Genomic DNA, 26914 nt, shown 5'->3' with positions numbered 1-26914 from the left:
ATTCTAGCCAAAGGAAACAAACTAACATAAAAACAAATAAAGAAGTAAATCCTGCCAGGCATGATAGTGCATGCCTGTAATCCCAGCTACTTAGGAGATGGAGGTAGGAAGATCATAGTCCATGGCTGGCCTAGGCAAAAACACAAAATCCTGTCTGGAAAACAAACAAAAGTAAAAACCATTGGCGGGGGGCCTGACTCAAGTGGAGTACAAGACCCTGACTTCAAAACCCAGTACTATCAAAAAAGAAGTCTTAGAGGGGTAGAGGTGAGGGAGACAAGTTCAAGCGGAACTTTGGAATACAGTAGACTTCAGATTCCTGGAGAGGAGACATTCTAGGGGAAGTGTCCAGGCAGCAAGCCAAAGCCTTCATCTTTCTGCCTCCCAGAGAACCCAATCTTGATGTAGCAAACGTCTCATTTACGTGGATAAGAGGTAGCTTAGCTTTTCCAGTACACTGAAGGCCCTGAATCACATCCTATCAATTAGTTCACACGAGACACACTGCGATAGCACAATCGATCCTCTTGGAGTAGGACATCATGCAGTCTGGCTGAAAGACAGGCCAAAAGATTCTAATGCCGTGGTCTCCAGGCAATTATTAACTTTCCCTCTTAGCGACAGGACCACAGCACTTTCATTCCTCAAAATGGCACTTCTCTCTTGTTAAAGCCCACAGTTATTTTATGAACTGTACCAATTTAACACCTGGCTCACGTGAGCCATATATCTTGAATAAATGCAAATCCAGTCTCTGTGGCATGAATGATGGCCTTATGCTCAGCATCACCATGGCAACAAATGACATCACACCCCCCCCCCAGCACCAACCTGCACAAAATCCAATTCTCTAAGGGTCCTTCTGTGCCTAACATGGATGTGTTCTTGGCGTGCTCACATATGCATCCATAAATATCACTCTGTTGTCAAAGGTTTGCTGTGGATGTTTACTGTCATTTTGGGAGGTATATTCCCTTTGTGGCAAATGTTGTTTTTTGTTCATGGGGGGAAAATTCTAATGAAAATTACTGTGTGTATTTGATTAGCAACATTTGTTGGTAACATATGGTCCAAGGAGGCTTCTGCAAATAAGAGGCTTTAAATAGTAAACAGAGATGTGGCTGCAATGGAGCAGATGCTCTCTGCAAACACACAGTACGAGGTTGCTTTATGGTAGATTTCTCCCCGCCCTTTGCTCATTTTCTTCCCAGATCAAAGTGTTCACTTTCAAAGCAGTGGCACTGTGTAATAGGTTTGCGAAAATAATGTGCTGTGACTTAAAAGTCATCTCTACCTCCCGGAATATGAATTATCTGCTACTCATGTTTATTATTTGCTATTGATAATGATGTAGTGTGGCCAAGTGAGTCAGGCAGTGTAAGTAGATCTAGAAGCAACATTTGGACACCACGTGTCTGAAATGACCTAATACCTAAGCCCAAAGTTTCTAATACACTGAGAATGCTGGAAAGGGTTCAATGCAGGATTTGGACTAGCAAATTGGATTGCCATGACTTGAGCTGCCTGTGTAAGTGCATGCTTATAGCTGATCTTTGTGGATGTGGTCAGGTGAATATACTTCCAATGTACTAATGAAAATAAAAGTTGTTCCATTAGGCCAAGCAGGTAATTTAACTGGATTTATTACAGGGATGGTTTTCCTCTATGAAGGACTAGAGAGTACATATTTCAGACTTGTCAGGCATATGATTTGTGTCACAGCTACTTACCTCTCCCACTAGAGTGCAAGGCAGCTGCAGAAAATACATAATGAATGAGAATAGCTGTGTGCTAGTAAAACTTTATTGCTATGCATCAAATTGGAATTCCACATAATCTCCATATGTCACAAAATATTATTCTTATTTGACTTTTTTTAGCCATTTATAAATGTCAAAACCATTCTTGACACATGAGCCATTCATAAGCAGGCAGTCAGCCAGAATTGGTTCACAGGCCATCATTTACCAATCCCTGGTCTAGCTTCTTAAAATGAAGACTTAAATTTTTTTTAGTGCGTTCTGTGTGCTAGGTATTGAGTTAAACACTGTATACGCTCATCTTCCATGTATCCTGTTATCAGTCTTCTGGGGTCAGTACTATCCTTATCCCCAACTTATAGATGTCAAAACTATATCTCATCTCCCCAGAATGTAACATACATGAGGGAAGAGCTCACATCTCACTGATTTTGGGGTTCACAACAGTACCTAACACTGATGCTAGACATTCAGGAAGGATGTCCTCAATGAAAGGCCGATTAGAGGGATAATCCCTCAACTGTGGAAGTTAGAGCATCATCCAACACTGTGTAGTGTTTGTAGGCTAATCAGCTGGGCTGTTCATCTATTTAGTTTCCACTCTCTTACCAAAAGTATTTATTTGGGATAAACACACATGTCCCAACATACCTGCTTTCATATTTGGAGGTGCCAATGTGGGGGATGGCACTTGCATAACCTTTGCTTACGTGTTTATGGCTAAAAAGACCAAATATTATAATAATAGCATATTTATGACCTGGTGGCACTTTCCAGCACTGTAACCACTGGCATCCCCATTGTTACCAGCCCTTGGCCTCAGGAGCCAACCATTGTTTGACCTTCAAGGATCTATGCCTTGCTCTCAGAGAGCTGTCATCTGCTGTTTTCTCTGCTGCAGACACTGTGCATTTTTAAGAGTTAGTATATACCTGAAGATATCAGCCCCTCAAGAAGATGCAGTCCTCAGCCAAAGGAAGCAGTCACACCCTTGGTTATCTCTCCACGGGCCCCTGAATTCAATGGCATGGTTATCTGAATTTGTCACTCATTTCTAGTTACTAAACAAATATTTATTGTGTCCCAGGTACTGTACTGGGTTCAGGTGATGTTTTTTTTTTTTAATGTTCTCTATAGAGGAGGTATTCCCTGTCTGGAGAGGAAGATAGGTACATACACAGATAATTTTCAAACCATACAATAATACTGTGTTGGGAGTTATTGAGAGATACTAAAGGCCTGTCTTTCAATGTGTGGCTTCAAGGTCAGAAACTCTGACCTTGAAGCTCAGCTCTTTGGTGGCCTAGGATCCTGGCCCTGTTATCCAAGTTTCTTCATTTATAAAGTGGGGATAAAATGGATGGTATTTCATAGAGTAGACAGAGGATTAAGTGAGATAATCCAGGAAAAACAGAAAGTCCAAGGTCTGGCAAACCACAAGCACTCAGTAACTGGTGGCTATTTTTAGCACTTTTATAGTTAGCCATCCAGTGTGAGTACAGTGGCAGATACAATGGGATCACAGAGGACATCTAACCCATTTTACTCTGTCTATCTTGTGTTCAGAAAGAAGTTAGTCAGTTAACCTTTCCAACCTCTGCTTACAATAAATACTAGCATCCTCTGCTCTTTACAAATCCAAGTGCAATTGTATTTCACTTCTGGGAAACTTTTAAGAGGAGTAACATCTTAATAGCTACAGTCAATTGTGCAATAAGGGGGGGAAAAGGGCAGAGAAAAAAGCAACAGCAAGAAATAGACTCACTTCTCAATGTGTAGTTCCACCAAAACACCAAGGTTTTTGATGATTCCTCCATTGGCTAATTTGCCTGTGTCAAATATAGTACTCTGTAAAGTATATTGAACATGTGAAATAAGCCCAAAGCTAGAAGTTGCAGTGTCTGAAAGTCCCAGCATTCTCAAAACAAAACTTTCCCTTTGAGTTGCAGAAATAATTTATGTTCACTGGATCAAGACACAGAGCAGTGTGTTGGTACAATGAGGGAGGAAGGCAAAATGATGCAATGGTTAAGAGTTTGGGTTGTGGCACTTGGAGTTAACATCAGGAAGATCATTAGAGGCCAGCCTAGGCTATAAAGTGACTTTGAGGTTAGCCTGGGCTATATATGGAGATCTGTCTCAAAAAAAAAGAAGAGAGAGAAGAGTTTGGATTATTGAGTTAGACTACCATTTACTTCCTGTGTGTGGCCTGGAACACATTACCTAATTTGTCCAAGTCTCAGTTTCTTCATCTGTAACTGTGGAAGTGATAATTGTAGACATTTCTCAGAATAGCTAAGAGGGTTTAAAAAGGTAAAATGCATACCTGACTGTGTAACACTTTTGAGATAAGTATTTGTACCTAGCACATAGTAATATGAATGAATACTAGATTTTTTTTATTTTATCATTTTTGCATTTACTCATATGTGAATATTTTTAATTATAAAGAAAGCAGGGTCTCTGCATAGCTAGAAAAAGACAGATTGAACATTTTTGTGACTTTTTTTTCTCCAAAGAGAAGAGGGGTAGGAAAGGGTGCGGATAATGTAGCCTGTTCTCCTAAGAACAGGAAGCATTGATTAAAAGGAGCCAGCAGTGGCCTTCACTGAATCCAGTGACCAGGTAGGGGCAAAGTTGCACATCAGAACTGGATGGCAGCCAACCCTAACACAATGGCAGCACATCCTCGGTCCAGGCTAATCAGCGTGGGTGGCATTCGACTCAAAGTCAGCTTTCTGGGCCTGTGACCATGCAGCTGCACGAGCCTTGCACTCAGAAGAGATCTACGTTTGGTTTAATACTCTACTTGCATGTTGGAATTCTTGATAATTTTACCTTGGAAGATGTGTTTGCAAGTAAACTTCAGTGAGGAGGTGCATTTGAGCAGAGGAAACAACAAAAGGAAAACGCTTTCTATTTTTGTACCTTTTTTGGTATTTTTTTCCTGTATTTTGAGCAAGAAGTCCTGCACTTTCACTTTGCACTGGGCCCTCAGGGTTACATAGCCAGCCTGATTAAACTAGAACTTCTATTTTTGCCTGCTCTGCTGAGCTGGGTTACTATTTTATAGTCTGATGGATAAATTGGGGTTCAGTAGTAACCTAACAACTTGCAGTGAGCCAAGGCTCCTGGTGGGAAGCCAGAAGCACAGCTGCAGACCTAGTAGGAAGGAAGAGTACTCAGGGTACATTGCAGGGGATGTCAGCAAAATCTCCTTTGGCCTGAATTCCATCCAGCTGCCGGGTCTCGGAGGCATTGCTCTGCCTCACAGTCTGAGTCATTTTACAGGCCTTATGAGTAGAGCATCCTTAGTAGCAAAAGAGTGCAGGAAAACCGAGTGAGGCCAGAAAAACCCTACAAACTGCTCCCAAGGCCAGCATCATAGGGGTAGAATGTAGGATACTGCAGGGCCCTGGACTTATGTGCTCTTTCTTATTTCAGAATTCTTTTCATTTTCAGCAGGAATTTTCCTCATCCCCACAATCAATAAGATGAAGATCAGAATTTAATTGCATAATTAATCATAAAAAAATAAATTAATGATCACTTTTTTGCTAATGTTGCTTATTGCTAATACTGCTTATTACTGATGATTATGACAAGAGCTATAAGGTGAGAATGGAGGGGGTTGAGATCTCGCCCAATTCAGTTACATTTAACTGGAATAAGGACAGTATCTTGAGTTTCTCTTCTGTTTTCTCATCTGTGAAACAGTAGCCACAATAAATTTTCCTAGTTACCATGTGTAGTAGGAATGGTAACATCTATCCTGCTTCCCTTACATGGGGTCGCTTAGGAGGTGCTTGATAAATGTGTTGGATGGATGACACAAATATAAGTGATTATTACTAGAACATATTTCCTTTAAGAAGTAAAAGAAGCCAGAAATTTGTCAGGTTCTCATTGTGCTGCAAGCCTGCAACTATTGACTCTACAATTATTCTTTGAAATGAGCTTATTTGATAGCTGAGGGACTTGAGGTACAGAGATATTAATTAGCCTGCCCCAAACTGCCTAGCCTGTATGTGACTAAGCCAGAATTTGAGCTAACAAGTTCTGGTTCAAAAGCCTATCGCTTTGCCTTTGCTAGGACAGAGTCCCCTATCTTAAGGGCTTGCCACAGGTGCTAGGGGCCACAGCTATGACTTCCTATCTACATGTAATGTTTTGCTGCTGTGATCGAAACCTGTTTCTTTTTGATCCATGTCATACCCCTCTGTGTATCCTCTCCCTGCTGCTATTGTGATCGTTGTGGTGGCTCAATGTTTTCTATGCGTTTAGATCCTCTGAGTCTGGGTCACCATGTGTCTGTTTTCCTGGTGTTCTCTTGCCAGCTCTCACTAGATTTCCTATTTCTCTTTATTTAGTTAATGGAATTTACTTGATGGAGTACAACATTGAAACTTGAAATCAGGTTTCCATAACTGCAACAAAGAAGAAATACAAGGAGTCAATAACCATAGGGTAAAATGTCAAGCCCACTCATGGTCAAAGAAATAGCCACGAAAACAGTAATGAAGATTAGGCCAGAGGAGAAGGTGAATAATGACACCCACTGCAGGCAAGGAAGAAAACCCTCTGATTTATGCTTCAATCCCAGGTATAAGGAATAGCCACTGCTTTTGTGGAAAGTATCTGAGGAATAGGTATATCAAGCCTTAAAAGTGTTCATTGGGCTGGGGGTATGAGTCAAGTGATAGAGCACCTGCCTAGCAAGCACAAGGCCCTGAGTTCCACCCCAGTACCACCAAAAAAGAAAAAAAAGTATTCGTTGGGATACATAATTCCCACAGCTTTATAGAAACTCTAAATGTTTGCTGATAGAATAAGAAATATCCACCAAGGAAATAAACAGAGATGAAATTTAAGAAAACTAACATCCAACTCAATTTCAGTAATAGAACAATGGTTTAAACCATTTTTAATGGTTTAAAAATTCTAACGTGTCCATAACATGTAATACTCTAAAGCCATTAAAATTACATTTTAACAAATATTTTCCTAAATATAGAAATTGACCACATAGGCAAAATGAAGAGAGAAAAAAAAAAAAAAAACTGTTCCGTTTCCTGGTCCTGCAAAAGAGCATACACTTGACATCATTTGTTTATTCAGCAAAGATTTATGACATGTCTTCCATGTGTCAAGCACTGTGCTAAGTTCTGAGCATGCAGTATAAACACAGGCTCTGCACTCAAAGCTGATGGGATATTAGCTGGTAAACAAACACACGAATAAACCAGTAATTACAAATCCGTTGATTGCTAGGATACAAAATGAAACAGTATGCTGAAAAGATGCTATTTCCCTGATCTAAAACAGGAGATGAAGGGGATGTTCTTTTGGAAAGTGGCTTTTAGCCTCATCTATAAAATAAAATAAAATAACCAAGTGAGGAGTGGGTACAGAGAAGTATTGCTGACTGAGGGGACCATGCCTGGGGTGGGCCTGAAGAGGCAGGATCAGGAAGCTGGGTCCTGAATACAGTGCCACATGGGCTGTGGCAGGGTTTGGGAAGGGGGCTCAGTGCAGTCTAGCCAAAATTTCCAGAAGCTTCCTCTGATCCCATGGACTCCTGCAAGGAGGTGGATTTTTTTAAGAGTAATGGTGGGTCAATGAAGAGGCCACATCCGAGGGGCCTCAGAGGCTCGTGTAAGTCAAGCCCTGTTTGTTCCCTACCCTAATGCTGAGTAGCCCAGACTCTCTTCAGGAGATATCTGAAACTCAAATACCCATAAACCAGGAGTGGAGATGGCGTTTTCACATTCACTATACCACTTGAGCCACACCTGAGTCCTTTTGCCTTTAGTTTGTTTTTCAGGTAGACCTCACACTAACTTTGTCCAGGTCAGCATTGACCATGATACTCCTATTTCCTCCTCCTGAGTAGCTGGGACTACAGAAATGTACCATCTTACCTGGTTTGTTTTTTAAGACGTCTCAGTAATTTTTACCCAAGCTGCCCTCGAACCACAATCCTCCTACCTCTGCCTTCTGAGTAGACGGGACCACAGATGTGTACTGTTATGTCTGGTTCCACCATTTCCACATTCTTATCCTTCAACCTTTCAGTTCCTCTTGGATTTTGATAGGATGTAACCCTACTTGTCTCTTTCTTCAATTCATCTTTGAATACCAGTGGAAACCTGCCCACTGCTACTGCTGAGGTCTCATGTTAAAAGTCACATGTCAGCTCAGACCAAAGGAAGCCTCATCCCCTAATCCAGAAGGGCAGTTTCCAAGAACTAGAGATTCAGAGGATGGAATGAGATGTTAGTGATTTCCCTGCAAGAGTTTGTAGGAAAAGCAAATACACAAGGAAAAGTTCTAACTTGATTTTCTGCTAATTCCAAGCAATTTCTTATAACCCCCTGTGAAGACCTTCTGAGCATCTGTCTTGCATTTGCCTAACAAGTTAATTAACACTTTTTTGTCACTCTGGCAGCTTTGGAGGAGGTTGGGAAGGGGATGTGACAGCCAGTGCTGCCTCCCATTAACTCTGCATTTGCTCTGCCCAGGGAGGAAGAGAAGAGTTTACTGTGGTCAAAGCGAACATGTCCACACTGACCTCTCTGATTCTCTCTGCAGGTGGGGCACCCAGGGTGACTTCTCCACGACCCATGCCCTGCCTGCTGTGAAGGTCAAGCTGTTCACAGAGAGCACAGGTGTCCTGGCATTGGAGGACAAGGAGCTCGGGCGGGTAAGTACTCTTCACAGTAAGGGGCTTTGACAGAACTTCAGAGAATGGTGCATATCCAGTCCCTGAGTCACCAAGAGGCAGCATTGACAAGTGCTTTGGCATTAAAGAACACCTTGTTTGGCTGTGTGACCTGGTTCAACCTTTCTGAGCCTCAGGTTCTTCTCCATAAACTTGGACTAACAAGAGTGTGTGGCAGACAAGTCAAAGCAGGGTAAATCAACACCATAATACGGAAACGCCATTTCTTAGCAGAGATTTGTAGTGCCCTTTATCTTAAGGTGAGATTCTAAGATAATTGAACTGCCTACCATCCTAGCACTGTTAACAGCACCACAATAGGATAAAAGACAAAAGGGGATTAATTAGTAGAAAGAAGTAGTACTCAGCTTGCCCCTATATGGAGAAGCACTTTGAAGGCGACAGCTACAAAATCCATTGTGGAAGTGTGCTGTGATACAGACTCACAAGCCTGAGTGACAATGAACTGATGTACAAAAATAGTAAGAAACCCAGGGAAAGTTTCCTTGATTCCCCTAGAAATGTGCAAAAATACTTGGATTAAAAATATCAGGCAGAGCCAGGCTCTGATGCCTGTAATCCTAGCTACTTGGGAGGCTAAGATTGCAAAGATTGCAGCACAAGGCCAGTCTGGGCAAATAGTTCTCAAGAACCCCTCTCCAAAATAACCAAAACAAAATGGGCTAGAGGTGTGGCTCAAGCAGTAGAGCCCTGCCCAATCCCACCAAAAAAAAAAAAGGGAAGAAAGGAACAAAAGGACTAGGGGTGTGACTCAAGTGATAACAAGCTTGGTATTTCCTGAATTCAATCCCTAGTACCACAAAAAAAAAATTCTAAAAAACCCTTGAGATGTGGTACCAAGTCCCTGAGAACTAGTGAGATAATACAGAAATTTCTCCTGCATCTCATCTATGACTCTGTTCCAAGTAGCCGGTAGTATTTTCGGACCTTAGATTTGTCACTTCTCGCTGACACCACACTGCTTATGATACCATCTGACTCCTTAGCAGGGCCCACAAAGACCTACTGGCCCAGCTCTGTCTTACTTTTCAGCTTCATTGGCTGCCACAACCCCTTCATCCACCAGATCCCAGCATCATAGGCCAAATTTCAGGCACTCAGATAAACCAGATTCATTCCCCCATCTGTGCCTGCTCTGCCCCTGGGGTATTCTCCCCATATCCCATCTCATCTGAAGGCATAAATGTTCTCTCTGTATAAATGCTACTCATTGGCGAGCCCTCTCCTGCCTGCCCATTCTCCGTCCTGTGCTATGTCAGCCTCTGTTCATATCCTCCACTGAATTTGCCACCAATGACAGAGAGAGATGGGGGGAGGGTGAATTGGCAGAAGCCTTGGTTTCTGTCTGTCCCACTGGGCCATAAATGCTCCATGAAATGTGAATTCTTTTGTTTACCACTCCAAACCTATAGCATAGCACATAGGCTTTCAATAACTCTTTATTTACAAACCTGTGTCACATGGCTAGGGTTGGCAAAACAAAATATCATAGACTGGGTGGCTTAAACAATAGAAATTTAATTTCCGCAGTTCTAGAATCTGAAAAGTACAAATTCAAGAGTCAGCAAGGTTCAGTATCTGTTGAGGGCTCCCTTCCTGCATTGTAGACAGACACCTTCTCCCTGTGGTCTCACATGGTTGGAAGTAGGACATATCTTCCTCTTCTTATAAGGCTACCAGTCCTAAGGCGGACCTCATTTAGCCTTCATTTTCCAGATATAGTCACACGGGGTATTAGCTTCAGTGTATGAAACTTGGGGTGGCACATTTCAGGCCAGCAGACTTCACCAAGTTTTAGTTCACAGTGGTTGGTTATATAATCAATCCTAAAGGCCAGGTGACCTTAACCAAGACGTTCTAAGCCTCTGCTGTACCATCTACAGAGACATGAGAGACCACCCCAAGCACACACACAACCCACATACCTGGCATCACCAGCAAGACCTCACTTCCTGTGCTTTCCCTCCCTCAACCCTTTATAGTTCTCTCACTTTTCCAATCTGACTGCCATCATAGGTTTGCCCTGGAATTCTGTTACTAGGATGTAGACAAGTGGAAGAAAATGAAAACTAAATAAGGCTAATGGCAAAAAACAGTGCCCCTCCCCAGAAGGAGGTGACAACGAAAGAAAAGACTTAGCTATTTTCTTCACTCAATCCTCAGTGCTGTGCACAGACTACATAGGAATAAAGACAATCAGAAATCTTTAATCTCATAAAACGTAAGGTTTTCAGACATAAAAACCAGAAATGATAGTGACAAGAGCCCTGCTAGAGAAAGAATGCCCGAGAAGAAAGCACACAGCTAGGGGGCAGAAGCCAGTCTGTGGGAGGGATGCCTTGCAGGGGCCGGGAGTGGGGGGAGTTGGGTAACAAGAGGTAGAGAGAGAGATAGGCTCCATCATGGAGACTAGTCCCCAGCCCTACCCCCTCCTGTGTGCCCAGGTAACTGGGAGAAGCTGTGAGCTTCTGGATTGCAGCCTCTGGTAGGGGTGGATTATGGTTGCCACATTAACATCCCACATCAAAGCCCAGCACACATGGGCCTCGACTGGGATGACAAAGTGTTTGATTAGCAGCCTGGAATGTCCAGATGAGGTGTCTGCTGTGCTCAAGGCTCACACACAACCAGAAAGACCCTTATCCCTCAGTGAGGCTGACACATGCCAAGGCACCAACAGCCCATCAGGAGTCTGGCAGTCTATGGATGAAGACAGAACAGGACTACAGTGACCTCATCTCTCCATCCATTCTGCAGAGGAGGTCTCCCCAGAGAGTGACCAAAGGGAGGGGAAGAAGTCTTTGTGGAGTAGCTAGTAACGAGTTGTGACCATTTGTGTCACGAATGGACACCATATTGCCAGTGGGAACCGCTCCCAGAATCCATATGGCAGAGGCCTGTTAATGAGCTCCGGGTGCCCAGAGCGCTACTCCTGCCTTGACTTTGCCAAGCAGGCGGGAACAGAAGGAAGCCAAGGACCATCCTGCTATTGTGCTGGCTCTGGCCAGCATTTCCCTTTCTGGCCCCTGCCTTTCCTGCTTCACAGCACATCCCACCCCATTCTCTTGTCCTCTATCAGGCCAGCCTAGCTCAGAACACAGGGCCAGCCGCACTGGGATCAGCAGATACTTCTCTCCATCTCCAAAGTGTCAGGCCTCAGGAAATGGAACAGATGACATCTATGAAACCCTTGAGGGAAGGAAGAGGTGTCCACAAGCCAGTGACATCCTGGCTCACTTACCTCCAACACCCATTCATCACTTTGTTGCAGTTTGTTAGGTAAAGTATACATTAACCCTCACAAAATGAACGAAAGGCCTACAAAGGTCAAACAGAGGTCTGGTTAGAAGATAACACTTGCAAGGCTGGCAAATGACAAGATAATTCTGGAGCTGACACCTGACCTACTAACAGGAGTTTGACTGTCACAACATCATGAAATAAAAACAATGCAGATGTCATCAGATAGGACCAGCTTTCAGTCAGGATGGTATGAGGCTAGTTAGATGACCACTGCAACTATGGGTTTATATCCAATGTCATTAGCAATTCACCTTGCCCAAAAATATCTACTACTTTAAAATTAGCTGGTATTAGTGGATAGCCACAATTAGCAAGGTGAGTCATCATTCAGAACCCACAGAGATTGATCCAGAAACCTCGACAGCTACCACAATCCTCAAATAAGATCCCTTAGATAAAATGGCGTAGTATTTACACATTCTTCCATATAAAGTCATTTCTAGACTAATAGAATGTAAAGGCTATATAAATAGTTGTTATTCTGTATTGGTTAGAGAATAATGATAAGAAAAAAGAGACAATTTTTTTCCCCAAATATTTTCAGTCTTCAGTTGGTTTAATCAGTCATTGTGGAACCCACAGTTATGGAAGGTCAGCATTCTAGAAAATACAGGGTTTTTTTTTCCTTAATCCTTATCATATTTTTAAAAACTTCTTTATTTGTTTATATTTTTTATATACCTAATAAGTTTCTATCAATACAAAGAAAACAAATATAATGTAAAATTTATTATACTGGTATTGAACTAATTGATCAAAAAAATACTGACCTAGAACAAAAGCAAAAACTTTTTGGGCCACAGTCTGAAAATTCAGAACTTACTCTGTTTTTGTCCCATTGTAGGACAGTAGAAAGGCTGAAATTTTGTGTTAGGAAGAACACACCAATTTTCTTTCACCACAGAGAAAAAAAATCAATGGGACAAAAAAATCAGGCCCAGAATAGAAGGAGTACATCAGCACAAGTGAGGCATGTTAAAGTGGATCACATCTTTTGGGGTCTGCTGTCATGTCCTGTAGTTATACAGCTCTTGTTCTATGGTTAGGAGGAGAACTATATTCCCTGCCTCCCAGCATGGGCCAAGCCGTGCATGACTACTGTGAAGCTAATGTGTCCCCTGAAAGCCCATAGTGTCCACCCCTGATGCTCTGAGTCCTTCCTGGCCCCCTCCACTGGAGAAAGAAGTCCAACAAAGGAACTCACCTTCCCTGCACCTGGAGCAAATGATGCTTTGAGAACAGCCAGAGCAACGTGCAACAAACGCGGGCGTGCTGCCATGACCAAAGCACATCTGAGCGAATCCAGCTTTCATCGTGCCTGAATTTAGTCCATATTTCCTTGGTGTAGTGGATTTTCCACCTTTCACTGCTCCCCAAGAGTGTGTTCCTCAAATCCCGTGTGACTCCTGAGAACTCTTGGACAGCGAAGTGGGAATGTGGATTGCCTGAGTCGTCCACTTCTCCCTTCACTCCCAGTCTCTGAGTCCAAGAGAACTTAAGCAGAGAGCCATCTCTGACGTACTGCTGAAAGGCATTTTTCCAGAGCTGACACTTCTTCAGGCTATGTGTGCTTCCTTCTGAGCCAGGGAAATGTTGGGTGCTCTGTGGCAAGATTTCTAGTCAGGTGAGTCAGGCTGACTTGTGACCCTAAGCAAGTCCCTCCCCTTCTCTGTAGGTCTCACATTTCCCATCCATCTGACAAGGTTCCTTCTGTTTTCACTTGCAGGCTTTGAGAAGTTTCTCCTCTTGAAATAGTGAAAAAATTACTTAAAAAATTGGGGGCTAAAAGTGACCTAGAAGTGCTTCCTAATGCGTAAGGGTATTTCTTCCTTCCATACATCCAACTTTTTATCTGATAATGAGGAGAATAATGTTCTCTGTTCTGGATTTCCTTTGTTCTTCTAAACACTAAAAAAGTCAAAGTAGAGGCCAGAAATGATCCTTACCTTTAAAATCATGGCAAGGAAGAGACAGAAGGGAGCGAGGGAATGTGTTTCTGTCCTTAGGCAAGGCATGAGCCAGCCATGGTGAGTAGATGAAGCCTTGGCTTTGGGACCTAGCGAGTCACTCCATGTCTGGGCATCAAAGCCTTCAATCCACGAACACATGCCCAGGTTGATGCTTCTGTTCTCTGCCTAACATGTCTGTCCTTCTTCCCTACAGGTTATTCTTCACCCCACCCCAAACAGCCCCAAACAATCTGAGTGGCACAAAATGACAGTCTCCAAAAACTGCCCCGATCAAGATCTCAGAATCAAACTTGCCGTCCGAATGGATAAGCCTCAAAACATGAAGCATTCTGGGTAAGTGTTTATTCCCCAAGTAGTGACTTGGGATGCATGCCCATTCATTTCTCAAAACAAAAATAAAACAGGGGCTGGGGATGTAGCTCAGTGGTAGAGCACCAGCCAAGCATGTGCAAGACCCTGGATTTGATCCCTAGCACTGCAAAAATAAGATAAATAAAATCAAAATTAGTCCTCAGAGAATGACATGGAAGGGAATATAAAGGATTCACAAGAGGTTATTAAAATATTTGACTTTGATGATTACTCTAAGCTGCCTCAATTCTTGCGATTACTGTATTTGCATTTTTGCTATTGAAAAGGAATATTTTTCTCTTCTTTCTCGATGAATTCCAGTACAATTCAGACATTGCTGGAAGTATGCTAGATGTTCTAGAATGGGGAGGGTTCGTTAAGTTCTGTGTACCTGCCAGAGGCATCTAAGAATCACTCGCTCATACCTTCATTGACAATCATTTCCATGAAGTGTGAGCAGTTGCTATGGCAATCTTGAATTCACGTTGAACCATTTCAGGGTTTAGTGCAGCATTTAAATGGATGACTGAAAAGTTGAAAATCTGTGATCATTTTCATTATGTTAAAATTTGAGAGGAATGACCAGCTAAGTAATTTCAGAGAACAGAAAGAATTGGTAAAATATGGTTTTGCTTTATAGGATAAAGTACTGATGTATACAGAAAGTGTTTATGGATGACTAGGTAGATGCTGGGCTGAGGCCTATTAAACTAAATTGCTTGAACCCCATTATTTCAGAATATGTGATCCTTTACAGAGAAGTTGAACCATGTAAGTATGAATACAAGAATGTCTAACCTTAGATGAAGGAAGTAGATAGTTTTTCAAGTATTCTGCAGGTGCCATTTGCCAACTGGCTAGCATTCTGCATAGCCCCTCTACTCACCAGGAGGGATCTCCTCAATTCTCTTGGGTGAATGTGTTTCAGATGGGGCTTAAAGAGGTAACACCACCATGAAAAGTAAGGATTAGCTATATGAACTGGAGGCTTGCTGAATTCAGAAACCCAGTATCAAGCAAAGCCTAGATGTGGATTAAAGCAAGCTTATACACGGAAGCCCATGAGATGTCAAGGAGAGAATGACCAGGATAGGAAATGGACGTAGACCACGGCAGCATGCAGTAATAGAGTAGATAACGGGACCAATCCTACAACCTCTAATTCTAGGGAACAAATAAGCCCAAGATTCTGGAGGATATAGTTCCCTACAAGTCAAGGTTACCAAAGAGGTTCAAGTAATAGGAATGAGGTTCAAGAAAAAAGCAAAGTTTGCCCACAAACTGGAGATCAGTTACTGAACCCAGACTCTGGCTCAGACATGGAGAATTCCCATTGCATTATACTGAGGCCAAATTATTCCCAGAGCCTGAAATGGAATTATGGCCTGAGGAGGCTGTGGGGGAGTCTGCTGTGTCCTCAGAGCACATGCCATCTTTTCAACCATCCACGAGGAAGTTCAGTCAGCCTCTCCTCAATTAAGTTGACATCTCATGAAATGTTTCTGAGGCCAGCTTTTCCTCCTTCTTACCATGGCAACTATCCCAAAAATACTAATAGATTTTCTCCCTAATATCTCTTCCCCCTCAATGGTAAGCATCCTAGTTTTAACCCAGAGTTGTTGAGAATTCTATTAGTTTCCTAGGCTACACGAGGAAAGATCCTGCATCTTTAGCAAAAAACTGGCTCATGAATACTCAGTGAATATTTGCCATAGGAACTACACCATCAATGAGTAGGCTAGAGGGAGGAAAAAATGAAGGGGAAGTAGCAGAATGAAAAGAATATGAACAGGTGTATCTGTCCTGCAGACTGCTTTTTTTTTTTTTAATTAAACTTTCTTAAAAGGATCAGCACTTCAGTCTACCTGCCAGGTCCCTTTGAAGCCCTGCCCTAGGACTTGGCAAACTCTCATTATGCCCCACAATAACCTCTTGACATAGGTGTTATTTTCCCTGTTGGACAAATTCCTGTTTCCCACATTCTTTTCACTCACTCTGTTAAAAACTGAGCTAAGTGATCTGGATTTGGGAATTTTTTTTGTTGATTCACTTGTAAATGTATCAACATAATTCAGGCTACCTTGACCTGAACTAGTGACTGAAGAAGTACATAGCTTACTCCCAACAGGTTCCATACCTATTTTGTAGTACTAGACTGCCATTTAAAAAGTTATTCCTGCCAAAAACTATACCAAGACAGCCTAGAATGACTTTAAAAATGAACAGTGGGTGTCTTAATAGCACAACCAGACCCAAGGTGACTTACAGCAGAGGTGAACAACCTTAGCTGCATAAGAAATGATTCAGAGAATATAAAAAATGTTTATGAAAAATATTTTTCTCATTTCAACTTAACCTGGTTTTATTAAGCCTCGTGATGTAGTGAAGGAGGATTAAAAATACCAGAACAGTCTCATGGTTTAGAGAATGGGAGAGAATAAAGGGATTTTTAAGAAGCATGGATGTGATTATAAATTGCATTCACTTTAACATAAGAAAGGAAAAGCAGAATTACCAGGAATTACTCCTTGATGGTGTGTTCTGTGGGTTCCTTGAATGAATAACAGGGCCGTTCAGAATATCTGTATTGAATAGAAAATGCCAATGAGAAAAATCTACAGTTGTTTTGGCTTCTGGGCACGTCTGAGAATCAGCAGTTCCTAAGTGGCATGCCGATTATTCATTTTTTCCCACCATAAGATGCTTCCAAGTTTAGGAAGTATATTCATATCCATTTCTTCACAGGGGTGAAGAATTATCACTCTCCCTTCTTAATAAATGACCTTCCTCACATGCTCAGACCAGCAACCTTGGAGTCATCTTTGACATTCTCTTACTTTCTCACCACCATCTCATCCATCTTCAAATTCTTTTCACTCTACCCTCATGATAAATCTAGAACTCAAACCCTCAACCCCACCTCCTCCTCTCCACTGGACTCTGACCCTCTGTCATTTCTCCTGTTCACTTGTTGCTGTTGATAGAGGACAACCCCCTGTGTCTTTCTTTGCTTCCGTGTAGTATATATTTCTTACTCGAAGTCAGGGTATTTTTTTAAAATATGGGCTTGATCCTGGCAATCAATTGCTAGAAAACCTCCAATGAATCCCCATCTCATTCAGAGCAAAGGTCAATGCTGTTACCATTGCTACAGCCCTACCTATCTAACCTCAATCACTGTTGATCACTATTCTCATCACATTGGTCTCTTTGGGCTTCCTCAAAGACTCTAAGCCACCCCAACCTCAGGACCCTCATCTGTGCTCTTTTCTCTGCTTTGGATGTCCCCCACCACTACCCCAAGGTCCACACAGCTGACTTTTTTTTTTAATATTTATATGTGCATACAATGTTTGGGTCATTTCTCCCCCCATCCTCCCACCCCCTCCCTCCCCCCCATTTACTCCCCCCAACCCCTCACTACCCAGCAGAAACTATTTTGCCCTTATCTCTAATTTTGTTGAAGAGAGAGTATAAGCAATAATGGGAAGGACCAAGGGGTTTTACTGGTTGAGATAAGGGTAGCTATACAGGGAGTTGACTCGCATTAATTTCCTGTGCATGTGTGGTTACCTTCTAAGTTAATTCTTCTTGATCTCACCTTTCCTCTAGTTCTTGGTCCCCTTCTCCTATTGGCCTCAGTTGCTTTAAAGTATCTGCTTTAGTTTCTCTTCGTTGAGGGCAACAAATGCTATCTGGTTTTTTGGGTGTTTTACCTATCCTCACACCTCCCTTATGTGCTCTCCCTTTATCATGTGATCAAAGTCCAATCGCCTTGTTGTGTTTGCCCTTGATCTAATGTCCGCATATGAGGGAGAACATATGATTTTTGGTCTTTTGGGCCAGGCTAACCTCACTCAGAATGATGTTCTCCAGTTCCATCCACTTACCTGCGAATGATAACATTTCATTCTTCTTCATGGCTGCATAAAATTCCATTGTGTATAAATATCACATTTTCTTAATCCATTCATCAGTAGTGGGGCATCTTGGCTGTTTCCATATCTTGGTTATTGTGAGTAGTGCTGCAATAAACATGGGTGTGCAGGTGCCTCTGGAGTAACCTGTGTCATAGTCTTTTGGGTATATCCCCAAGAGTGGTATTGCTGGATCATATGATAGATCAATGTTTAGCATTTTAAGTAGCCTCCAAATTTTTTTCCAGAGTGGTTGTACTAGTTTACATTCCCACCAACAGTGTAAGAGGGTTCCTTTTTCCCCACATCCTCGCCAACACCTGTTGTTAGTGGTGTTGCTAATGATGGCTATTCTAATGGGGGTGAGATGGAATCTTAGTGTAGTTTTAATTTGCATTTCCTTTATTGCTAGAGATGGTGAGCATTTTTTCATGTGTTTTTTGGGCATTTGAGTTTCTTCTTTTGAGAAAGTTCTGTTTAGTTCACTTGCCCATTTCTTTATTGGTTCATTAATTTTGGTAGAATTTAGTTTTTTGAGTTCCCTATATATTCTGGTTATCAGTCCTTTGTCTGATGTGTAGCTGGCAAATGTTTTCTCCCATTCTGTGGGTGTTCTCTTCAGTTTAGAGAGCATTTCTTTTGTTGAGAAGCTTTTTAGTTTTATCAAGTCCCATTTATCGATGCTATCTCTTAGTTGCTGAGCTGCTGAGGTTCCATTGAGAAAGTTCTTGCCTATACCTATTAATTCCAAGGTATTTCCTACTCTTTCCTGTACCAACTTTAGTGTTTGGGATCTGATATTAAGATCCTTGATCCATTTTGAGTTAATATTGGTATAGGGTGATATACATGGATCTAATTTCAGTTTTTTGCAGACTGCTAACCAGTTTTCCCAGCAATTTTTGTGGAAGAGGCTGCTATTTCTCCATCGTATATTTTTAGCACCTTTGTCAAAGATAAGTTGGTTATAGTTGTGTGTCTTCATATCCAGGACCTCTATTCTGTTCCACTGGTCTTCATGTCTCTTTTTGTGCCAGTACCATACTGTTTTTATTGTTATTGCTTTGTAATATAGTTTGAAGTCAGGTATTGTGATACCTCCAGCATTGTCCTTTTGACTGAGTATTGCCTTGGCTATTCGTGGCCTCTTGTGTTTCCATATAAATTTCACAGTAGATTTTTCAATGTCTTTAATGAATGTCATTGGAATTTTAATGGGAATTGCATTAAACATGTAGATTACTTTTGGGAGTATCGACATTTTTACTATGTTGATTCTACCAATCCATGAGCATGGGAGATCTCTCCACTTTCTATAGTCTTCCTCAATCTCTTTCTTCAGAACTGTATAGTTTTCCTTGTAGAGGTCGTTCACATCCTTTGTTAGGTTTACACCTAGGTATTTGCACACAGCTGACCTTAATCTCTGCATTGTCTGCACCTTATCAGAATGCCTTACTTTGGTGTATCTCCTCTCCCCACCTTCTCCCTCTACCTCTCTCTTCCCCCCGCCCCCACCTTCCCCTACTCATTCCCATCTCCCTTTCTCCTGTGCTTTTGTTTGTTTGATTTGGTTTGATGGTACATGGGAGCAGACAGGAGCTGTACCAGTGAAGTCACGTCCCTGTCCCTTTTTTGGTTTGGTTATTTTTCAGGTAAGGTCTCAAATTTTTGCCCAGGGCCAGCCTCAAACCTCCATCCTTTTACCTGTGGCCTTCTGAGTAGCTGAGACCACAGGTGTGAGCCACCATGCCCACCTTATTGTTTGATATGAAGTCTTGCTAACTATTTGCCAAGTAACTAAAATTACGGGTGCCATCCACCATGCCCAGCTCTCCCATGTTTTTAACCAGAGCTCCTATCATCATGTCTTATGTCATGTGTTTCTTAGTTTATTGTCTCTCTTCCCTACTAGATGGTAAGGTCCTTGTCAGAAGGGACACTTTTCTCCTTTGATCAAAGTTCTTAGTACGAGGTCTGGTATGTTGCAAAAGTCTTATAAATTATTTGTTGCAAGGATGACTAAGTGAATGAATTCCCACTTTACAAAGAGAGAAACTGAGGCTTAATGTGGTGAAAAGACTTGCATGAATTTGAGCAGGCATCAGAGTTGGATCTGGGCCTGTTCATTCCTTTCAGTTCAACCTTAACTGAGGACCAGAAGCTCTACCAAAACACAGCTCTGCCTGACTCTGCTTTGGATTCATTTGGTGAGCACAGTTCACCAACTAAGAGTAATTCACAGCATTTCCAGTTTTCTTCTGTGTGTTAAAAAAAAAAAACTTAGAACCTCAGAGGGACACAGTTTATACCTTCAGCCATTAAAATCCCCTTTCTTCTTCCATTTTCTTGACTGGGCTACTGCTCTAGACCACTTGCCATCACGCTCCTTTTTCTCTCCATAGGTCTCCAAGATGCTAGTCCTGTTAGCACAGACTCTAAAACCAAACGGGGTTAATCAAATACTTTTAAGATTCCACCTTATCTCTCCCTTGTGGGCTTGCTAACTATAAATGAAAATTAAATCAAGTTGTTTGATAGTGCTGTTCAAATACTCCATATCCTAACTGAATTTGTACCAGTTATTTAGAGAGGGATGTCAAAATCTCTGGCCATAATCTCTGCCCATAATTTTAGATTTGTTTATTTCTCCTTGCACTTCTGTCCGTTTTTGTCCCATATACTTTGGATCTTTGTTATTAGATGCAGGAACATTTTAAAAATATTGTCTTCTTAATGAATTGATCCCTTTATCATTAGAAAATAATCTTCTTTATCCCTGCCAATATTCTTTGCCTCAAAATTTGCTTTGCGTGACAGTAATGTAGCCACAGCACTTTTAAAAATTACTATTAGCATAAGTCCCTCTTTATCTTTTTATTTTTAACTTAGTTATGCCTTTAAAGGCATGTCTTGCCTGAGCATTGTGGTTCATGCCTATAACCCCAGCATATGAAAGGCAAAGACAGGAAGATCTCAAGTTCAAGGCCAGCCTGGGCTATAGTGAGACCCTGTCTCTAAGCAAATGATAAAAATAAAGTGCTTTTCTTATAGGCAGTATTGAGTTGAGTCTAACTTTCTAAATGTAATCTGAATCTTTCTGCCATTTAATTGAGATATTTGGCCTGTTTATGTTTAATGTGGTTACTGACATGGTTAGGTCCAAATTCATCACTCTACTGTTTGTTACCAGCTGTTTGTTTTCTTTTTATCCCATCTGATTTTTGTTTCCTTTTTAGATCTTTTTTTTTCTCGGTCTCCTTTGAATCAGCTGAATTTTTTATTCCTTTTACCTTCTTTATTGTATAGTTATCTCTTCATACCAATTAGACCTACACTGGTGTCCTTAGCACAGCATTAACTACCTGTTGGCAAACTGGGTAGCCTTTCTAGACTTGGTTTTGCTTAGCATAAAATGAAGGTAACAACAGTTACCTTGTCACATAGGGTCGTTGTAAGGATTGAAGGAATTATTACATTTATTACAAGGTTTGATACTTCTCACAGACTTGGTGCTGGTGGTTTTCATCACTGTTGTTTGCGTTCATCCATTCTTTGCACTTTCTCCAGTGCAAGCTTCTTCCTGGTGTGATGCTGAATGCTGGTGGAGGCACCTGTAGGCTCTCTAACCTCCTTGTTCTCTTCTATCCACAAGGAGGCGATAGAAGCATACCAGTGTGAGCAAGGTGCTTGTCCTACGGTGACTTGTAAGAAATTCTTCTTAAGAATTTCTAACAAGGAGGAATAAATTCAAGAGATCTGTTGTACAGCATGGTGACTACAGTTAATAACCACATGTCATTTGCTTGAAAGCACTGAGTAGATTTTAAGTATTAAAAATGAAGTATGTATAGTAATAATACATTAATTAGTTCAATTTAGCCATTCCACAGTGCATACTCGTTTCAAAACTGTTGTACAACATAAATACCTGTGTAATTTGTAGTTGCCAATTAGAATAAATTTGAAAGATTAAAAAATCATAAAGTCATGAAAAAGAACTAGGAAAAAAATGGCCATCTTTATAACCGCTCCTGCTGCCCCAGGCCCTGAGGCAGCACAGGGTCCTGAGGAAAGCAGGAAAACAAGTGCAGTACCTCCTCCCTGGGCCGATCTCACTCCCCACCTAGAGACAGCAGCACTGACGCCTGCAGATGTCATCCCCAGGTCCCCTCGAGGTCAGCCCGTGGGAAGATGGCTCTGCCTGTCCTTCCCCTGTGTGGTGCTGGTGAGCAAGTGATTCTGGACAGTCTCCTTTCCCTGGCACTGGACGAACACACTTCATGGCCATGCCCCGGCTTCCTGGAGGAACACACACAAAAACTTACCCATAAATAGCTATCGAACACCCCCCTCACACAAGGGTAGTGATAGGCACAGTAAATACTTAACGAGCATAGCTCTGTTACTAACTTATGAAAGTCACACGAGCCATGGGCGGGAAGGATGTCCTTCCTCTGTGTGTGCGTGTGTGTTAACTTTTCACAAATGAAAAGTTTCAAGCGTTTTCATGGCTGCTGTCCTGCCAGGTGATCCTACAACAGAGCGACAATGAAGCCAGGAGATCTTCTGTAACTCAGCAACTTTTTGGTCCTTTGTAGTGGACTCTGGTCTCTCAAAACTCAAATGCCCTCAGCAAATGACAGATGCCAGTGACCCACTGGCAAGGGTTTTATCAAATGCTACAAGAAAGGGTACATTGAAATCATGATGCAAAACATGATCCAGAAATCCAAACCAGACTTCAGTACCTCACTTTATTTCTCTAGCTGTGCATCCCAAAGCTGAAGATAAATTCGAAGAAAAAATCCCTTTGCACAATTGGTAATTCTGTACTCTTACTACTAGGATGACTATTTCTGTTATTATTATTATGATTAATAGTAATAATAATGTCTAACATTTATCAAACTCTGACTATGTACAATTAACTGTGCTACACACTGGACATGCCTCATCTCTGTAGGTTCTTCACAATAACCCTATGAAGTAAATATTGTTTCCCCCATTTTACAACTGAAGAAACTGAGGCACAGGGCAGCTAAGCCAAAAGAGAGTGAATGACAGAATCAGAATTCCCACTTAGGTGTTTCCCACTGGGATACACTGCTGTCACTGACCTGGAATGCTGATTTATCTATGGGTCAATCCAGATGTCCACATGTCCAGACAGCCTGAAGAGAGTGTTGGGGCACCCACACAGATAGAACAGCATGTAGTGAGAGGAGCTAGAAGGTACCACCACCCGTGTGTGTGCAGCCTCAGAACATCCATCTGCTCCAGGTACTACACATGCTGTTCCACAAGCATGGCTCACCCTGAGGAATACGGAGCCAGAGCTGACTAGACAGGCGCAGTGCAATGCAGCCCTCAGTTCTTAGTTTTGACACCTTCTGGCATGTGCCACATTAGCGTAAATTCTGAAGAAAACCTCAGAGGGAAAGCTCCACCTTCACGTAAACCAGGCAATATGTTCTAAAGAAGAATTGTTAATTTTCTCTAATTCCCCTTCCCCAGCTTTCTCTTTCACAAGCTTTTAAGCAGAAACCCACTGTGTTCAATTACGATAGCAATTCACTTTATAAGTTTTTAATTTTAAGTTTTTAAACTGATATATAAAAACACAAAAATATTTCAGTGCATGCATACATTATATAATGTTTAAATCAGGTAAACATATCTATCTCCACCTACATTCATCATTTGTTTATGATGAAAACATTAAAATTCCTTTCCTCTAGTCTTTCCCTATGTACATTGCATGATTGCTCTCTGTGAGAGCACACCAGAGCTGTGTGCTTCAAAACTCAGTACCCCCTGATCAGCCTCTCCCTCCCCTCCATATTATTTCAATACAGAAACCCACGCAGATGGTAGAACACCTGCCTAGCAAACACAAGGCCCTGAGTTCAAACCCCAGTACCACCAAAATAAATACATACATACATGCAACATACAACATACATGCATGCATAGAGAAAACTTTACTGAATCTAGAAAGGAGGAGGAAGAGCCTGGTGAAAATCCTGCTTCAGAATGAAACAGCTCTGAGTTTAAATGCTGACTGTATCAGTTGCCAGCTGCCTGGCAGTGGGAAAAGTTTACAATTCATGTCAGTCCTATTCTGTGGGTTCTAGTGAGCTCCCTTTTCTACTTCCAGTCTTGTTAGTGAACACTGCAACCCATTTGTTAGATCTAGTAGCTGTGTGATTGTTATGAGGATGCAAGGTAAGAGGTGAGGACCAGTCATTGGTAGCCGCCAGATAAAATTCCAGAAAAGGATATACTTCTTACAACCTTGCCAGTCATTACTAAAAATATAAATTTAATATTTATGATATCTACTTCCCTGTATATACAAGTTCAAAGAGATACTTTTCACATATTTAGATATTACTTTCTGGCATGGAAATAATGACACATTTTTCTGTGGACACAGAGATGTTTTATAGTAAGGATGCCATAGCAAGGTGTGGTGGTACACACCTATAATCCCTATACTCAGGAGGCTGAAGTGGGAGGATCATGAGTTTGAGGCCAGTCTGGGCTACATAGCGAGTTTCAGGCCAGCTTGAGCTATATGTGACACTGTTTCAAAACAAAAAACAGATAAATAAATACATAAATAGATAGACGATTCTTTATTGTGCATCTGCTTCTTACCATGACTCAAGCGTTAGCTCATGGAATCCTTGCAGTAGCCCTGTGAGCAAAGAGTCATCACTGCACTTGCTTTACAGGGCACCAAGAAGTGAAATCTTTTGTCTACCTCTCAGAGTACCTGGCAGAACCAGAACTGGAGAACCGTATCTATTACATGCCAAAACACTGTCTCCTTAGCCCTGGCTGAACACCCTTATATCCACTTCTGCCATAAACACATTAATATATTATTTCGAGACAGTTAAGAATACATTGCTGCCATGTACTGGTGGCTCATGCCTATAATTCTAGCTACTGAGATCAGTAGGAATATGATTCAAGGCCAGCCCAGGAAGATAGTTCAAGAGACCCATCCCCCATCTCCAAAAAGAACCAGAGCAAAGTGCGCTGGAGGTGTGGCTCAAGAAGTAGAGTGCCTGCTTTGTACGTGGGAAGCCCTGAGTTCAAACCCTAGTTCCACAGGGGGAAAACACAAAAAGAGCACATTGCTGACCACATTAGCCTCAGCAACAGCTTGGGGCTGATAAACTTTCCAGCCATTCAACCATTCTTCCCACAGTCTCAGCCTTGCTTCTCAGTCTCACCATTGGCTCTTCCCTAAACCACCACCACCATCTCTTCTCTCAACTCTCCATGTTCTGTTTTGCCCCTTCCATCAAATGTGGATTCTTTTTTTTTTATTCATATGTGCATACAATGCTTGGGTCATTTCTCCCCCCTGCCCCCACCCCCTCCCTAACACCCACCCAGCTCCCTCCCTCTCCCCCCCACCCCCTTGATACCCAGCAGAAACTATTTTGCCCTTATCTCTAATTTTGTTGAAGAGAGAGTATAGGCAATAGAAAGAACAAGGGTTTTTGCTAGTTGAGATAAGGATAGCTAGCTATACAGGGAGTGGACTCACATTAATTTCCTGTGCATGTGTGTTACCTTCTAGGTTAATTCTTCTTGATCTAACCTTTTCTCTAGTTCCTGGTCCCCTTCTCCTATTGGCCTCAGTTGCTTTTAAGGTGTCTGCTTTAGTTTCTCTGTGTTGAGGGCAACAAATGCTAACTAATTTTTTAGGTGTCTTACCTATCCTCATAGCTCCCTTGTGTGCTCTCGCTTTTATCTTGTGATCAAAGTTCAATCACCTTGTTGTGTTTGCCCTTGATCTAATGTCCGAATATGAGGGAGAACATATGATTTTTGGTCTTTTGGGCCAGGCTAACCTCACTCAGAATGGTGTTCGCCAATTCCATCCATTTACCAGTGAATGATAACATTTCGTTCTTCTTCATGGCTGCATAAAATTCCATTGTGTATAGATACCACTCAAATGTGGATTCTTTACCCAGCAGCCAGTGCAAGCATCTTTTGAAGAAATATAATTGTGTCACCTACCCCCTGCTTACATCCTTCCATTCTAATATAGAATGAGTGTATTGAGGACCTGGTTTACCCTTTTAGAAGATTCATCTAGCTACTGTGTAATGACTGGAGCAGAGAGGTAGGAGTAGGGTGATAGGTAAGTTGGCTGTCATGGTTCAGGTGGGAATGATGGTGGCTTGACTGGGAAGTAGCAGTGAGAAAGGAAAGAGATGGTATATTTTTTGGGTGGTAGTGAATTGTATGTTGTGATGCAATGTTTTAAAATCTCATTCAAATAGTTATAGAGTTTGGTCTGGTTTCTCAAAAGCATGGCACTTAATACCAACCAAAATCTACCAGATATCCACCAACCACTTACCCTATATCAGGAACTGATAGGAATTCAGAAAGAAAAACAAAGTTCTGTGCCAGGAATTTAGAAAGAAGGACCAGGGTTCCTTCCCTCAAAGAGCTAACAGTTCAAGAAGAGCAATAAATGTGAAAGCAAGTAAACTATAGCAGTGGAATAACTGTAACAGCAGAATCATCTACAAGGTCCAGGATGTGATGATATCAAGATAAGGGTTTAAATTTAGAAAGAATGTGAGTTTTAATATGAACAGCAATGAGAAGGCCCTCCAGGCAGCATAGCTTATGCAAAGTTAGAGCGTCTGTTGAGTTAGCAGGGGTGAAAACTGAGTTTTAGGTCAGGTTAAGAGTTTTTGCCCGTGTAGGCTAAGATTGCTCCGAGTATATGTATACCATCAATAGTACAAGATCATTTTAGTGATACAAAGCCAAGCATGATTAAATAATTATTTACATATTATAATGTGTGCTGTATAATTAGTATATCAG

General features: G+C 41.7%; 1 protein-coding gene across 12 annotated transcripts in view; it reads left to right on the top strand.

Moving 5' to 3' along the window:
* Window positions 1-26914, top strand: part of Cadps (calcium dependent secretion activator) — a 450183-nt gene that overhangs the window by 258085 nt on the left and 165184 nt on the right. For all 12 annotated transcript variants that reach the window (XM_074044111.1, XM_020172817.2, XM_074044112.1 and 9 more), the window contains exons 7-8: window positions 8352-8463; window positions 13969-14108. In XM_074044111.1, coding sequence (XP_073900212.1) covers window positions 8352-8463; window positions 13969-14108 — 252 coding nt within the window. The remainder of the gene's footprint in view (window positions 1-8351; window positions 8464-13968; window positions 14109-26914) is intronic.

The sequence above is a fragment of the Castor canadensis genome, chromosome 10 (assembly GCF_047511655.1).
Source record: "Castor canadensis chromosome 10, mCasCan1.hap1v2, whole genome shotgun sequence".
In the NCBI taxonomy this organism is placed as follows: Eukaryota; Metazoa; Chordata; class Mammalia; order Rodentia; family Castoridae; genus Castor; species Castor canadensis.
Note: the sequence above shows the minus strand (reverse complement) of the source record. Positions and strands in the feature narration are given on the sequence as shown.